General features: G+C 48.6%; 1 protein-coding gene across 1 annotated transcript in view; it reads right to left on the bottom strand.

Annotated features, from left to right (window-relative positions):
• The window catches only part of RYK (receptor like tyrosine kinase), a 50,054-nt gene extending 37,178 nt beyond the window's left edge, over positions 1-12,876 (bottom strand). Inside the window, exon 1 of the mRNA XM_065748586.1 lies at positions 12,616-12,876. Coding sequence (XP_065604658.1) covers positions 12,616-12,856 — 241 coding nt within the window. The 5' untranslated portion in view covers positions 12,857-12,876. The remainder of the gene's footprint in view (positions 1-12,615) is intronic.
• Positions 12,877-17,345: the final 4,469 nt, after the last annotated feature.

The following is a 17,345-nucleotide window of genomic DNA, read 5'->3' as shown; positions in this document are numbered from 1 at the left end:
ATTAGAAAAAAATGGCTGCAGGTATTTATGCTTGGCAGCTTCATGTGCAGGAATATCAGGAGCCATACAGTAACAAATTATCCTAGACAAGATCAGTCAAATCTTTAAGCTCTAATAGAAGCAGCATGCTACAGTATTGAGAAATTTGATTACACAGACAACTAGTATTTTAATGTCTGTACCTCCATGCAGAGCTAGATACTAACAAGTGATCTTAATTACATGATTTTGAACAGCATTATGTAAGGGCAGCATAAGAATGTCAGGTTTTATTACTTAGAAAAATTATGCTCCAATTAAAATACTGGCACATAAAAATAACTTAAGGTTTTCCAGCACAGCTCTTAACCCTTAAAAAAAAAAAAAAAGAAAAGCAACTCAAATCTGCCTGGCTCAGCATCCTGTCTTTATCAGGAGCTAAATGAAGATGCCTGGGAAAGAAATTAAAAATCAAAGCAAACACACTGTGCCATTTTACCAGTAGATCCTCCTTGTTTCTGGCGTTTGCAGATCGTGAACTTCCCCAGCTAAGATAAGAGACAACATCCTTCAACAGCTCCCACAGGACTTTTTTATTTGTCTATGAATATGGACAGATGCACTCCCAAACCCTGAAACCAATAGGCACAGATTTAGGAAATGTCAGTGCTTCAGTACTCTGTGGTGCTTTTTCCCCCTTTACTGTACCAGCACACCTTCCCCACCACCCAACCTGCACCTCTCCTCTCACAGAGTCTGATCAGGAGGACAATGAGCATCCTCAAAGAGGAGGCAAACAGATTCAGGGATACTGAGCACCAGCTAGGAACTGCTCCTGAGCAGGAGTTTTGTTCCTGTTAGCTACATACCTTTCCCCACAGAAAGGAACTGTGCTGGCCTCACTACTTACATTTCCAGACTGATTAAGTGATACCATTAACTCTGTCCAGAGCCAACACTAAATTGCTTCAGAGACTGCAGGAAACACTCTAGGCTCCATTACCGTGACAGTTAAAGCCTAATTACAGAATGAAGGCAGTTCAGAACTATTGCACTTTTTTTTTCAGACATTCATATTAACTTCTGCTTCACAAAGTTACTTACTCAAACCTTCAGCAAGCCACGTGGAGGGAGTAAAGCTGGCAAACAGCTAAGGCAGAATAAATTAAAAAAAAAAAAAGAATAAAAAGAACCTGGGGGAACAGTTCTCAGTTTATTTAACCCCCTGAATTAGTGAAGATGTGCAGGAGCATCCCAAACAGAAGGCAAGACTGCAGCAGCACTTACTGCTTACACTAAAATGTTACTATGACCTTACCCAGACAGCACAGGGTTTGTTTTTTTCCCCCCTAAACCACACTCTAGGCAGGGGAAGCTTCAACTGACAGCATCAAATTCAGCAAGTGAGAGTCAATACAGAGCTTAAGCCTGTACATATAACAAAAAAAAACCAAACAGCAGCAGTCTAAGACATAATCAGCAGGTTGCTGGGAAACAGAAGACAGAAGCAAGACCAGTTTTCCAGGCATCTCAGAGCTCACGAACACATAACACTCCCTGCAGTCATACTGACTGATTTCATCTGGAAAAAAATAAGAGGCATTCTGCAAGATGTCAGGTTCTTCCTAAGATGTTAAACACTTTCTCCACCTGGCAATCTAAGTAAGGCAAATAGAGTATAAGGAAACTCCTGGAACAAATGCAAAGGGGTATGTAATATTTTTATGGCACACACACAGCGATAAAAGGAGAAAACTGGCAGCTACAGACACATTACAAAGAGATGGAGATATTGGGAAGTTCTTCAGTAATGATCTTTCAGGTGAAGGAGTAAAACTTAAAGGAGAAGAATCTTGAAAAGAAATAGCAAAAATTGTTGTTTTGAACTGCAGGTTTAGGCAGAATATTGGCAATCACTGAACAACTGTAAAACATCAGCAACAGCACACTTTGCCAAGTGTCCTTAAATAAGGCCAACTGCAGAGTGCACAATACCAATGAATCCAGTTTCTCACTACTTGGATGTGACAAAGCTACACCAACTCCTGTGAACTGTAAGGCCAAGGCCTTGCTTCCATATCAAGGGAAAAGGGACATCCTTTTAGCCAGGCAACGCGTAAATCCCATTATTAACTTCCTCGTCTTGCACAGGCTAGGAAGAATAAATTACAGCTGAGACTGAGACAAAAGAGGCTTGTGATCGAGGTGTCCTTGCAGACAAGTTGTGCAGAGCTTCACAAAACCCTCTCCACTTGCACTTTCTTTGTAAAATCTCACCAAATCAGGCTTCAGCTACAAAGGCCAACAGACAACATGAACTTATGAACTTCAGACTCACTGCACAGGCTTAATAGGCTAATTAATATTCACTTTTCCACCCTGGGCGGCATAAAGTTGGTTAATTCCACATGTGATGCATGATACGAAGAGGGGTCCCACATGTGAAGCCTGTAACCTCCAAGTACTTCAACCAGTGAGGAAAGGGAAGGGACCATACGGTCAGGAGATAGGGATAAACTGAGAGACCCTACAGGGAAGTGCCCCTGGTAGACTCCTTTTATTCAAATAAAGAAAGCTAAAGACTCTCCTCTGTCTCTTTTTGGAATAAAGATAATCGAGCAAGCCTATTTGAGAAAAAATTTTCCCAACAAGCCCAAACAAAACGGTGAATTTAAACAGCACCACAGAGAAAGTGTCATTCTTTGCACTGTTTAGCATAACAAAACATCTGAAGAAGCTCAGAAAGGAAAGGGAGAGGCCGATTCTCCTTCCCGAATGCAAAAGATGCTGGGCAGCCCTTGTGTTCCCGACAAAATTGGATCATGTCAGTCTAGCAGCCAAACAAAACGCTTCTTTCAAACGCCCTTGTGCAAAAGCAGTCTAGCTTCAAGTCTACCCCCTCCCCTATTTTTTTTTAAAGCACAACGTACAAAAGAAGTTTGCCTCTGTCAGCATGGGAAAACGTAGAGTTTATTCTTACAAAGCAAGCCTGTCCAACAGCATGCAGTAGCAGAAGCACGCTTTTCTCGAAGGAGAAGGGAGCTTTGAGGATAAAACCCCAAACAACAGGCTTCAAAACATCACAGTGCAATTCTGACAGATCCTGCCTAAAACATAAGGGGTTGAAAGCGAGCACGTAACGCAAGAGTTAGGGGAGACTGCAATGAGATCAGTGCTCACATTGCAACAAGTAGTACTTCACTGACAGCGATCCGGGTAACAGCAGCTGACATCACTGGCCCTCCCACCTGTCTGCCTCTGGTAGATTGCTGTCTGCGTACAGAAGGGACTGAAATGAACGCCAGGTTTCTTACATGCTGGTCTGTAATTTTTGAGAGCTTGTGAGCAGCTGAGAAATCCCTGCGGTGCGATGTCAAACCTCCACAGCCCTTGCAAAGCGAGCCACTCCTGCTACTGACTCACAGCCACTGAAATGAATTGCAAAGAGATACATGCTTAAACAGCATGCTAGTTTTGTGTAAACACTGCATTAGTTCAGAGCTCTATGGGTTTCTGAGAACGACACCTTTGTTCCTGAGCACCTCGAGCAGGTTACACCTCGAGCCTGAGCAGAGGGATGTACATCCACACACCCATCAGGCTCTGACATCCTTCACCACCATCCACCACCCTGCTCTGTGCACCAAATCCCTTAAAGACAAAGGCTTCTCTCAGTAGTGAGCTATTAACCTCACTGAGGAAAGATGATGTACACTTTAATCCTCTCTCCCCATTTTCTCCTTATTAACCATACCAAAAGTCTGAAACATCAGTGTTATGACCAAAGCTTTGCCAGGGACTTCCTTCCTTAGCAAGGAGTTCAACAAGTAGGTGCTCAAAGGCTTCTGATACTTTAGTAGACCAGGATAAGCACAAGAAAACATGTCTGAATAACTGAAATCAGCTTTTGGATACAGTAGCCTCTTCAATAGGGAAAGAAAATGTTTTCCCAGAGCAGCTATTCCTAATTTGAATGTATTTAATCAGTTCCATTCAGCAATCAGCATAAAGAAGACTGAAAACACAGCTGGGAGATTAACAGCAAATACAAACTCCACTTTCATTTAGAAAACAGAAAATTACCTTAAATTTAACATTAAGTATCTGAACACACAGATGTTTTGTACATCCTATTTGTACATATCCAATGTACCCAACAACAAAAGCAGACTTCCCTTTACTAAAAGGAGCAAGAGATGAAGACCTCCTGTGGCACTTGTACTTCTCCACAGTGTTACAGCCTGCCAGTTATGGATGCCCATTGGGAACTCAGGCCAAAATATTTGTTTTTAAACATCCTGCAGGTTATGTGTCTCTGGAAAAGATGAATAAGGAGAAAGAGTAAAATCTTAAGCAATGAGGAAGCAAGGCAGAAGCAGCTTTTCACATTCATCACTCAGATACTAAAGAAAGGCATGAGACACTGTGCAAGCTTGAAATCACCAGGCAGAATCCATCAGTACTCATTAATACCTTTCTACCTTTGCTTAGAAACTTTCCTTCCCAGACTGTCACAGTCTGTCTCCTAACTCCTGGCACTCAGGGGGTGTTCCTCTCCCACGAGGTGCACACATCCCTGCCAAAATCCCCATCGATGTGTAAGCTCTCCTCGCTCTGCCTGGTGGCTGCACAGCACACACACTTCACCACACTAAGGACTGCTGCACCTATGCAGAGTTCATTTTCCACCAGCAGGAGATGGAACACAATATGCAATACTTTCAATCTGAGGAAATACTCAACATAACTTCAAGGCAATGACTGCATTCTTGCAAACCAACCACGATTCCATAGCAGGGAATCTTAGTAGGAAGCAGTTAGCAAACAGCAAGAGAAATTCCTAGCTGAGAGCTCTCATTAAATCCTCACAACTCTTCGTTGGCCATCACCCACGATGCACCTTACTCGTGCCAGCTTCACCTCGCTGTTGCAATTCACTTTAATGATGCTGAATTCGCAAGTTCAACACCACTGCCACAGGCATCAGTGGAAGTGGCAGGGCAGGCACCCAGCAGGAAGCTTCCCCAAGGAGGTGACGTTTGCTGAGGTGAGATCAAGCTGGACTAGATGATCTGCAAAGGTCCCTTCCAACCCCAACCACTCACAACGAGGTTGGCAATTTGTAACTCTGTCCATCCCAAAAGGTATTAACCTCTCTGAGCAGCCAGCTGCCTGCCTGTTTGCCTCTAAACAGTGGCAGCAGTTCCAGCTCAGCAGCTTGTCTGCTTATTCATCCTTCCTTTGCTTATAGATAAGCTACAGAGGCAGTTAGAAGGTAACACTCCCCTTAACTGAGAAAAAACCAAAACCTATCTCAGAAGAATACAAGTGAAATCCACATGTGAGGATGGTTTCTAAGTGAGATTTACCCACTTAAGACTTAAAAGAAAAAAGACCAATAAAACTCTCAATAAAAGCCAGAGTCACTGTGCTACCAACGGCTGCATCAGTACACACAGTCACCTGAAGGGCTGATTCTGAAGGACAGATGCTGAAGAGATGCACAGCACTGAGAAGGCAGGAGAAAATTAGGACCGGGGGCTAGGTTATGCCAGTGCCATAATGAGCAGGCAAGGGCAAGTGGGATGGCTGGGCACAGGTACAGGGCTGGAGGTGACAGGGAGCTCTGATTTGTTCACTGAAGCTTGCATTAAGTTTTTAAATGATACACAGCTTTACTTTCAGAACTGATCTCTTCAGATAAAATGTTCAGTAGTACCGCACGTCTCTATGGGCTGAACTGCTGTGATACTCCCAGGCAAAGCTCAATCACCTGACCAATGTCTGCCAGGAGCCATTTGGACTCACACGCATGTACTTGCAATATTTCAGCACCTCCTACCCACAGAAGCTGTGTCATTCACAACTTCTATTTTCAGTTACAGCAACCCACCCATGCACTGACCCAGTTACCTCTGCAGAAAAAGCAGGGCAGTGCAAGCCAGCTGCTGAGCAGCAGCCCTGCCAGCAGCCACAGTGACTTCAGGAACAACTACCCATTAATGCTGCTTTCATGCTATTAGGAGTTACTCCACCGTGCCATCAATTAACTCCATAAAGGTCAAATCACTTCTTGCTTATCTGTCTGCTCAGCCTCACCGCCAGCCCTGCTGGCATTACATGGCTGCAGCTTTTCAAGCCAGCTAACAGCAGCTCCAGAGCTTACATTGCTGCCCTGATCCTTCCCAAGCAGAGCAGTGAAACCAATATGCTGGTTAATTTAATTATAGCTATTCAACACCCAGTTAAGTGGCAGTGAAATTCTAAAGCACCGCATTAGTTTCATGCTGTTGCTTCTGCTCCCAGATCTCCACAGCAGCCAGGGCAAACATGTGAGTTATCCGCTTGAAAGAAGGACAAAGGCAGAGATGGAAGAGAAATAATGCGTTTGAAGCCTCTACCACTGCACCCTTTGTACTGCCACAAGGCATCTGCAGAGAGCATACGCGTGCATTCTTACACGGGATCTGCTGGTACAATTCACGAGGCACATCTGATTAAAAGCACTTCAGCCTCCTCACCTCCACAGCTGGGACCTGAAGTACAACTTCAGCAGTGCACTCTGTGTCACCAAAGGAACAGTCTCTAACTAAAGGCATTCCACTGCAAGAACAGCAGCAACCCCTGTGATATTTCAGTAGGGTGTTCAGGTACGAATTAGTCATCAAGAAGTCCTCTTCTGCTAGAGCTCTGAGCGCTTGGAATTCAACCTCTAATTCAGTTTTTCCAGTACCAAAACACAACTCTCAGTAGCAGAAAAGGGGAGAAAGAAATAAAATGGCAAATCCCAAACACATTTCTAAATGGCCCATCTTTTAAAGTACTTGCAAACCAGCAAGTACAGCACAGCCATCTCTGCAGCTCTCAGCTTGCAGCACAATGCCATCAGGGATTGTTCATGGCTGTGAGCAAGATCCTTACCTCCTATTTCCCCCCCCCAACCAACTGGTGGGTAACAGCAGCTTCAGTCTTTGCTCCCAGCACTGTAAGCCCTTTTAGCTGTCTTTTCTTATGCATGCAGGGAGCTCTTTGCCTTGGCTTCCTCTTCCTTGTTCCCACTCCACCCAGGAAGCAGAGGGACAGTAAGTGCTCAAAGAAGCCAAACAATTACTGGTGATAAAGATGCTGCCAAACAGAATGCATGCAACAAACCACATCAGTGAGAAACGCAGCTTCGGGATTTTGTTCTGCTGTGAGGTCAGCCTTCAGTCGCAGAGGTCAGACTGCTTCCAAGTGCCTGATGTGCAAGTTACAGGAACCACACACATTTATCACCAGGCAGACCTTGGCCTTGCAGGAGCCAAAATGGCTTCCTCCCAGGGCTGAGCAGAGATAGCAGTGTGGGGAAGGCAAGCCCCAGCTGCTAGTAGCATCCCTCCAGACAAGGCAGCCTCCTGAAGCAAATGCCTCCTCTACAGGGAGGGATCAGGACCGAGCCTCTAGCGTTTTTACATTCCATCACGCAAGCTGGTGTGATAAACTTGACCTCAGAAATCCACTCTCCACCTCAGCACTGCCGCATAGATCAATTGCAACAACTCCAGGATTTCCTGGACCTCCCTCATCATCACAGTCCCACAGAATAAAAGGATTTCAAAGCAATCCTCATCCAGGCCAGAGGCTGCCTCCACAGGCCACGGGAAGCTCCTGGAAGCAGATTCTTCTGCTGGTTTGTAAACATTACAAATAGGGGTTTATATGACTGCTCACATCTCTGAAGCTCTCCATACACAACTTGACCTGTGTAAATTAAAAGCGAGGTAACGAAACGGCAAAAGGCGGAGGAACTCCAAATGCAGCTTGTTCTCATAAACCTCAAAACAATATTGACACGAACTGCGCTACTCGGTAAATCAGATGGACAAGCAACCAGGCACACTGGAAGGCTCCAAACCAAAAACAGATTGCTCAACTTCGTGATGCAAGCAACTTGTCACAACCTGCTGCAGCTTGTGAGAGACCAGATGCTGCTGCACACATCCTCACACAGCCCTGCTGCCTCAGTCCTTCTCTTTCCCCAAAGTGGCCTTGAGGGCTGCTTGCCTTCAACACTAAAAACCCATCCATCAAGTGGCTATAGGCACTTCTGCAAAGACAAGCATGTGGACTGCAGCAAGACAGTGTTTGTGTGCATACATAAATGCAAAAAGCTACTGTTCTTCAGCAGCAAGCAATTAAAAGCTGATGACTTTAAAGATTTAAGAACATTTACACAAAATAACCAAGTTTTGAGCCTCAGGTCCCCTATGAGACACTTGCCCTAGGGTACATCTTCATTCTCCAGCAGTGATACAAGAGCACTTCAGTGTGCACTGCATACCCTGAATGAGCATCCCCTGCATTTCACCCATCTCACACAGCAGTTTATACCAGGTGTTACCAACAAAGCTCATTCATAGCACAGTCCTAGCTCAGTGCTGGTGCTGCAGGCTGTGAAGCTGTGACAGACAGGTGCAAGCAGGCTTTGAACAGGGCTCTAACAAGAAAAAAAGAACTTTGACCTTTCAGCAATGTTAATATCCAGCACATCACAGCACGCTGACTCCCAGGTCCCTTTCACAACAACCAGCCAGGTAACAGACACAGGCAAGAGGTTCTCCAGTCACTGCAAATGGAGCGCGAGCACCTTGAAGCACTTTGGCAAAGAATTCCTGCTGCTGACTCTGACAACAGTAACGTTAAGAAACCTGTTCTGCATCAAAAAATGAATGAAGCTACCTGAGAGAGTTTGGGAAAGGGGCACGAAGATGCTGAAGGGCCTGGAGCAGTTCTGCTGCAAGGAGAGGCAGAGAGAGCTGGAGCTGCTCAGCATGGAGGGAGGCATAGGGGGAACACACCCACGGCCATCAGTCCCTGCAGGGAGGTGCCACAAGGACAGAGCCAGGCTCCACTCAGCAGCACCCAGCACAGAACACAAGGCACAAACCCAAACACAGGAGGTTCCCTCTGGACTTCAGGATCGTGCAGGAGGTGAACGCTGGCACAGGTCACCCACAAGTTGGGGGGTTCTGCCCTTGGTGAGGGTCAGAAGCTTCTGGACACGATGCTGGGCAGCAGCTCTATTTGAGCAGAGGACAAGACCAGGAAACGCCTAGAGGTCCCTTCCATCTCAGCCACTGAGCTTGTGGAAAACAAAGCTAAATGGCTGGAGCACAGCAGCAGCAGCATGACTAAGAAATGAGCAAACAACCCTCTGCTACAACACATCTTGCATCAGTTTTGCATCACACTTAACTAGACAACTCATTTTAGTAAGCTGCACACTGGTTTCAAATGAAATTTCAGAGCATGTAAGAGAAGGCCAATAGTAATTTAACTCCGTAATTAAGAGCAAATATAAAACCAAACAGAACACCACGCTCAGTACGAATAACCAGAAGAAACTAGGCCAAAGAACACTAACTTTGCAAGGTCAATGGAAGCACTGTAGGACTTGTGACTTTGAGATTCTCCTACATTCTCAAGTTAGCTTTGCATGATGACATGGTATTTTCCCCCCACAGGACTTCGATCTCATTAATGCTCAGGCTAGACCTGTCTCTGAGAAGCTGTGTGATGAGGAAGACTACCCACAAGACCAATGCCAGAGCTGAGAAGAGTGCAGTCAACAAAACAGGAACAAAACAGTAATAATAGTTTGCAGGGACAGAAAGGAGTGTGCTCACAGCTAAAGGACCCCTGAGGTCTTCTGCAAGTCTGAGCTGCAAGACTGCCAGGCCTCACAGCCAGAACTTGAGTTCAAGAGAGATGTGCCTATTAAATGCTAAATAATGCTGTCTCTGTGCTTTTAAAAGATCAGTTCAAGATCATAATAAAGCTGGATACCTAATATTAATGGATAATTCTGACCCTTTTTTCTACATCTCAGTTCATACCTTGTAAAACGAGGATACAAGTGCCTTTAGGATCCTGCAAGCAGCAGCTGATGGAACATTGCAATAGATGAACACCACGCTCTGATTTCACAGGAAAACCTGAATGAAAGCCACCAAATAAAATACAGACTCTCTACTGAATTACTCTTCACAGATTTAAAGCCATCTGTCCTGCGTGTTTGCCATCACAGACAGACGCTGGAGAAAAGTGATACGATCACACAGTGTTATCAGACTGTAGGTTGGCTCAAAGGCTCAGTGGCTGCATGGAGGTGGGTGACAAGTGGCATCCCTCAGGGATCAGTGCTCTGTCACATTTTCATCAATGCCATCAACAGACTTATAGTTTGGATGGCTGAGAACATTTTCCACGGGGATGGTAAGAGATGCTTCTGGCAGAGCAACCATCTGTCTGCCATACAGCGAGCGCCGCTTTTGGGCCCTGCAAATGCTGCAGCTTTTCAAAATAAGAACATATCTCACACAAAAAGGCAAGCCAGTTTTCTCCAGTCCTCCTCTGTGTTAAGTTTTAGAGGTCTCAAAGCAGCTCCTCCTAAGGCAGACATATGGTCAGAATCACGCAGATTACCAGTGGAAATCATAAGTGTAAACACCCAGGGAAGTAGCAGGCAGTTTTCACTACAAACCACACTACCTGCCCTACCTCCACTCCACAGAAAAGAGCAGCCATGAGTAATCTGAAGCCAATATTTCTTCACCTTGCATGCAGAGGAGCTACGACCTAAATATAAAAACCACACACTATGCTTCAGTAAGACACAGAACTCCTCCTGAGCAGGGCAGAAGTGCTGCAGTGCTTCCCTGAACTGGTACAACCTGGCTGGCAGCGGGGCCACACATCCCAACAGACCTTACAGCAGACCCCAAGGATGCTCCAGCCTTGCACAGAGGATGCACCACATCACTGGGTATGGACACATGGCTGCACACTTGGATTTGTTCCAAATCAACTTTGTGATCTGAAGATGCGCAGGAGCAGTACTGAGAAGCTGGAAAACACAGCACAGGCTGTAGCAAGCATGTAACACTTGGGTTTATTAACAGTTCAGAGAGTTTTCCCTTTACCCACAGCAACATGGTAGCAGAGACAGGGTTCATTTACAAACAAGTGGTAACACAACTCAGTTTTCCTGCTTATATTGCAGCTGTCAGCTCACTTACACAAGCAGTGCAATTTTCCTGCCTACTGGGAACGGCTGTCCTTGTGTTCATTGGACCACTGGAAACCAGAGAACCTCTCTTCAGAAGTCCACACATCAACCTAAACGCTTTAAACAATAAACTTGACTTTATGTAAGCACGTTTCAGATGCTACAAAGTTGAACCTTTAGAAAGAGCAGTGTGTTTTGTTCTCAGAAAAGCAAAGAGCTGGAACAAAGACCTCTGTGTCCCTTCAGACTTTGTTTGGAGAGAGGAATACGAAGAGGTACCTGCCAGCTGCATCTAGATGCCTCCTCAGACTACACCTTACACCTACAACAGCCAGCTCCTAGAACAGAACACCCCTAAGATGAAATCCTTCAACGCCAACAACATGAGATAAACTGAACTTCAAAGAGTTATAAACTGCCACTTCTTTCAGATCATCAGGAACCTGTTATTTCCATACTAGTTTCCACTGTACCTAAGCCTTTGGGGTCACAGAAGAGACCATTATGTGTCAGACACTTTAAACAATATAAAACAGGTACAGACAACTTGAGGAGCAAGTGGCTTTAGCCACATTAGCAATGCATGCCCATAAGGAATATTATGGGATGCAATTTAGCTTCAAAAAAACCAAGAAGAAGTCTTCCTCACGTTATACTTAATTACACTGGTGGACCAACGGAAGCCTGAGCCAGTCCAACTAATACACATTTCAGACTCTAGAATGGGACAGCTCAGATCTCACACAGCTTCAAGATTAATTACTTGTTTGGAGACTCAGCTAAACAGCAAGGCTGACTTCTTTATCCTCTGCCTGCAACAGAGCATCTGGCAGCAAGCACTCGTGATGTAAAAATGATGACAGCAGAACGCTAATCGTGAGCCGTAAGGGAAACAAAACGTTCACAGTGCTATTCACTCTGAGTCCCCAACTGCAATCAGTGATGTGCAAATTAACCGGAGCTGTTTTGTCTGTTTGACGCAGTGGAAACCTTACGCTGTCAGAAGATTTTGTCTCAGAGTTTACAGAGCCATAGGGCAAAAACAAACCACTGGGGATACCAACGTCCTTGTTTTGAGACTCCATCCGTCAACTCTTTAAGCTCCACCAGCCAAAGCCTACAGAAAACAGATCTTGGTTTAAAACAGAGAGCCTCCAAGCACAAAACCGCTCTGAAAGCCTCTCGCACCAGGCCAGATGGGGGACTTCAGGAACCGCCTCCGAGAGCGATTGTCAGCCTGCCTGGAAATTAAGATTCCTCGCACACACGCGCCCGACGATCCCCAGGTCCCCACTCTGCCCTCCTAACGTCACTCACCCCGCTAATTACATCACAGCCTCCACTCATCCCACCCCTGCCCTCCATCCCCACCCGGGGACGCAGCAGAGGGGCCCCAGGCCGCTTTTCCTCCCTCCAAACCCCCAGCGCAAGGACACGAGGCCACACCGACACTCCTCGTGGGTCCCCAACCCGAGGAACGGAGCGGAGGGCTGGGGGGAAAGGACACCCACAGCTCCCACCGCCCTCAGCCCCACCCCTACACCCCCCATCCAAGAAGCTCGGACCCCTCCGCCGGGCCTAGCTCTCACCGATCAGCCGCCGCACCTCCTCCTCGCTCAGGTACAAGCTCAGGCTGGGCCCGGGGCCGGCGGGAGGCCAGTCCGGAGGCCCGGAGCCGAACGCGGGGCCGGCCCGAGCGGCGGCGGGCAGCAGCAGGAGGAGCAGCGGCAGGAGGAGATGGCGGCGGCACGGGGCCTTCGGCACCGAGAGGGCTCGGCCTCCGCCTCCCCGCCCCCCGCCGCGCTCCGGGCCCCGGCGTCCCGGCTCCATCTCCGCGGGGAGGGAGGCGGCCCCGCCGGCCCCGCCGACCCCTCCTTACACGCCGCGGCCGCCGCTCATGGCTGCGCCGCCCGCCCCGCGCACGCGCGCCACGCCCCTCCCGCCCCCCCCACCCTCCGCCGCCTCAGGGCCGCCCCGCTCCCGCCCCTCAGCGGCGTCGTCCTCCCCGCCTTGTTCCTGTGCTCGCGGAGCTCCGTGAGAGCGTTGTCGCGGTTCTTCACTCCGCTGGGCACATTGCCCACGTCCCTCGGTGCCACATGTCCACGGCTCTGCAGCACCTCCGGGGACGGTGACCCCACCAGCTCCCTGTGCAGCTGTGCAGTGCCTCACTGCTCTTCCTGAGGTGAAATTCTTCCTCTGTGCCACAGCTTCCCCGCAGACAGCGTCCTCTAAACCCAGAATTACCCCTGGAAACCCAGCGTTTATTGCGGTTCGGACACAGCGGAGGTTTCAGGCTCCAGGAATTTGCTAACGCGCCTCACTTAGGGCAGCTAACACTCGTGGGGCTGCAGTGACCACCCGCAAAACTCAGCTTTGTCTTTTACTCCTCGGTTACTCTCTTAAAATAAGGCACCCGATGGCAGCAGCAATAACGAGCCATGGTTCAGGCTGCTGAGAGCAGCAGGCTGTTACATCCCGAAAGACGAGCAGGGCAGTGCTGTCTCCTGTGGCTGTGTGCTCTCAGGCACAGGTTTCAGCAGCACACATGTGGAGATGGACCCAACCGACAAGAAAAATGCTGACAGCCCTCCCTGTAGGGGCAAGCAGGGAGCTTACGTGGGACTGGGCCACTATCAAACAGCCCCTGGTGGTGGCCAGACCCATAAGTGACCTACATGTTCACCAGGCCCCATTGAGGCACAGCCTCCGAGCAGTTCTGTTTGAGGTGGGCATGTCATACTCAGCAGAAACACAATATTTGGCAGCAGGACCCCTGCTAGATTATTCTACTGCATTTCTTTGCAGCGAGTATGCAGCTCGCGGCCTGTAAGCCACTGGCTGATTTCAACAAAAGGTCACCAAAACCACATAAACCAAATGCAAATAAACACATTCTTAGGATACATCAGCCAGCTCGCTTTTAGGGCTAAAGTTGCTGCTGGCATGTCTTTTCTGCTGTGCCCTCGAAGCTGATTGCTTCCTGAGCCCTGAAGTCATAATTAAAATGCTGTCTGCTGCACTTAAAAAGAGTACTCAGGGTTATTAGAAGTCAAATAAAGGTTTTGTGGATGTCAAGCAGCGTATCGTTTGAAAAAAGGTGAAAAATGTGACTCACGGGCCAGCTCAAGCACTAAACATCTTCCGTGGCTTTGTTTTGGCTGCGCAGACTATTTTTGGCAGGATCAAGTTGACAGTCTTTCAAAACCATTCTGGGTAAGATTATACGCTGCGAGAGGATACGGCCTCTCCGTGGAAAGCTGCTAGCGATAGCTGTGAATTCGCAGCACTCGCATGGAAAAGTTGTGTTCAGCCAGGCTGCGGGAGGCAGCACTGCTCGTGCTCGGGGTGTGATGCTATCAGCACTTACCCCGAGAGGAGCTGGTATTCATTTCTGGAAGTTAAACAAATATGAAGAAATAAAAATAGCTGGCGAGTAACGGCACCGTGGAGAGTTCAACACATTTGGATGTGGAAGGAGTATAAAATATAGGAATGAATACATGGGTGCTGGGAGAGTCAGTAATGGCTGCGTCAAATCACAGTGGTAAGTGAGCACGCAGCAGTCCCTGTGCAGCAGAACCAGCCCCTTCACATTGACACCGACACCTCTGCCTCTTCCATCGTTTCTGTCTTCAAATGGTTTCTCTTCTTCATGAGGAGTGTGTGGCCGAAGCACTGGGATGGTGTCCAACAAAACTCTGCTTCAGTTGCTCAGCCCCACGAGCGGTGACCCGGTACATGACCCAACTCATGCAATTTGCTTTTGAAGTTCAGCATTTTGGTAACAGAAGATGGCCCTTGTTGGGTCAGCAAAACAGCTGCACCACGGAGGTTGTGGTCTTCATCTTGGCCCCGAACAAAGACCTCTCCCAGCAGCACTTCTGCCCAGAAACACCGTCCATGGGCAGCCATTAGAAATGGGCAGACAGGATTTCACATCTGGGAGAGCTGGGGGGAAGAGCTCAGGGCTGAGCCTGTGTAGGCATGGCCATTCTAAGCTCAGGAGTATTTATCTTCCCAGAGAACTTCTAAAGGGCTCTGTAACGGCAGCAGGAGCCCCTTCCCACAGCTGAGGACACTTGTGGCCTCATATGTAGGGGCAATAGGCACTCCTCTGCCTGCTGACCATCCCAGACACGTGTAAGTTCCTGGAAACGCAGCATTTAATGGAAAAAAAAAACCCACCCTGAGAATATCAAGCTAAGAACTACTGTGGTAGTGAACGAGCAGAGGCTGGAGGAGAGCAGAGCATCTGAATATGATTTCAGATTGCAGTTGCTATGAGGCGTGCCATCCCTTTGTTTGCCTTTTAAGGGGAGCACTGTGTGCTGTGATATTGCTAAATAGGAAAGAAATTGGCCACGTTTGGTGGTCGGCTGCCTCACCTCTTCTTGGTGATAAAATGGAGGAGGCATTCTTGTGGTGGTGTTATCACCCTACTGCTGTTCCCAGAGCCAAAGATCAACAGTGCCCACATCCTTCATGGGCTGAGCAGGGCAGCCTTGGATTTCTCTTTGGTCTTTTGGATGCTCACCAGCACCAATAAACCTTCACAACATGTCTTCGGGGCTGTCCTGTGTCTCTGTGGAAAAGATGGACTTTGCACATGACTCCAAATGCGCATGGGGTGATCCTCAGAGAGCTCATTCCCACCCCCATAGCTTCTGGTGGCCTTCAGAGCAGATCCAAAGTGCCATAGGGATGAAAGAGAGCAGTGGTGTTCATTTCCTCAGTACCACAACGTGGCCGGCGTGCCTCTGCTCCCAGCACTGTTCGATGCCCCTACACCATAAGCTCAGCTGGACGCCTTTTACAAAAGTCACTTATTTTACCTCTTAAAAACAAATCCCTGTCAGCAATATGCTTTCTAGGTAAAACTAGACCTGGACTGATTTTCACTGTGCATTTTCACCCTGCAGGTCCCGTCAGCCAACTATTTTAATAGCTTCTTTCGGGGTCCTTTTCTTAGGCCTTGGAACGTGCTCAACATCGCCTCGTTAAAATGCTTTGTGCTTTTGACAATCCCGTTCTTTGAATGCTGTGTTTCCAGAGATCCTCATCTTGAGAATGAGGGAAGGGTCAGGAAAAAGGCAGGGGACAGACGGCCTTCCTCCTCCTGTAGTGCTGTTCTGGGTGTTTTTGGAGTCGCTGCTGTACCATCCATTCTCCAGCGACTCGCACCACGGGCAGCAATGGGTTCCCATCACCGGAACGGCTCAGCGGTAGCTTAATCTTTAGAGAAGTGAAAATGACTTATGGCAAGCTCTGGGGTTTTGCCGTTCCGTTTACATTTGCTCTCTTTCTGTGCTCCCAGCCCTGCCTGCCGCCCCGGATGCCTTCACCCCTCCTCGTTTTCCCCGTGGAAATCCTCGCTGCCGCGTTGAGACATCGCCGTGACATCGCTGCTCAAAATCCCCGCTCGGGATCGCAGCGGTGTCACGAAGTGGGCCGCTAGGTGGCACTGCCCACCCGGGATGGGAGGGAGCGGAGCTGGAGACGCGGCGGGGACACGCGTGGGTGCGCTGGGGATGTCCGCTGCCCAAACAGCCGCGGGTGGAGGTCTGTGCCCTGCGGAGCAGAGCCTGGCTGCGTCCTCCTTGCATCTCCCTGCAGAGATTGGTGATGCAAATCACCTCAAACCCTGCAGGGATGGGTGATGGAGCATCCTCTGTCACCCGGTAAAGAGCACAGTGCCCAGCGCTGAGCCCCGAGCCCGGCAGCGGAGGAGCCTCACGTCCCGGGTAGGTCGGTGCTGGGAGCCCCGTCCTTCCCCCCATAGTATCCCCAGGGAGACTGCTCCTGTGGTCACCTGGCTGCAGGACGGGAGCATGAAATCACAGTATCACTAAGGTTGGAAAAGATTGGTAAGATCCACAGGTCCAACCCCAGCCCACCTCACTGTGCCCACTGCCCACGTCCCTCAGTGCCACATCCCCACGGCTCTGGAGCCCCTCCAGGGATGGTGACTGCCCCACCTCCCTGTGCAGCTGTGCTGTGCCTCTCTGCCTTTCCAAGCACAGGCTAATACCCAACCTGATCCCCCCCTGCTGCAACTTCACATCATTACCTCTCACCCTACGCATTTGCTTCAGGACACCCTGGGGACACCCCATGAGGGACTGACCCCTCCACCCCTTCTCCCTTCTCCCCAGGTCCCCCCCCAGCCCAGCTCCCGTTTGAACAGCACTGTGGAGCAGCACACGGCGCTGCGGGGCCCAGCTGCTGCCAGGAGCCATGGTTTAAATAACACACGATAAATATTAGAGTAGCCCGAGCTACGGAGAACTCCTCAGACACCAGTTTCTAAGGATGACCTCAT

This window comes from Cyrtonyx montezumae, unplaced genomic scaffold (genome assembly GCF_038088225.1).
Source record: "Cyrtonyx montezumae isolate F1298 unplaced genomic scaffold, pur_monq_1.0 scaffold_5, whole genome shotgun sequence".
Classification (NCBI taxonomy): domain Eukaryota; kingdom Metazoa; phylum Chordata; class Aves; order Galliformes; family Odontophoridae; genus Cyrtonyx; species Cyrtonyx montezumae.
This window is presented reverse-complemented; position numbering and strand designations above follow the sequence as displayed.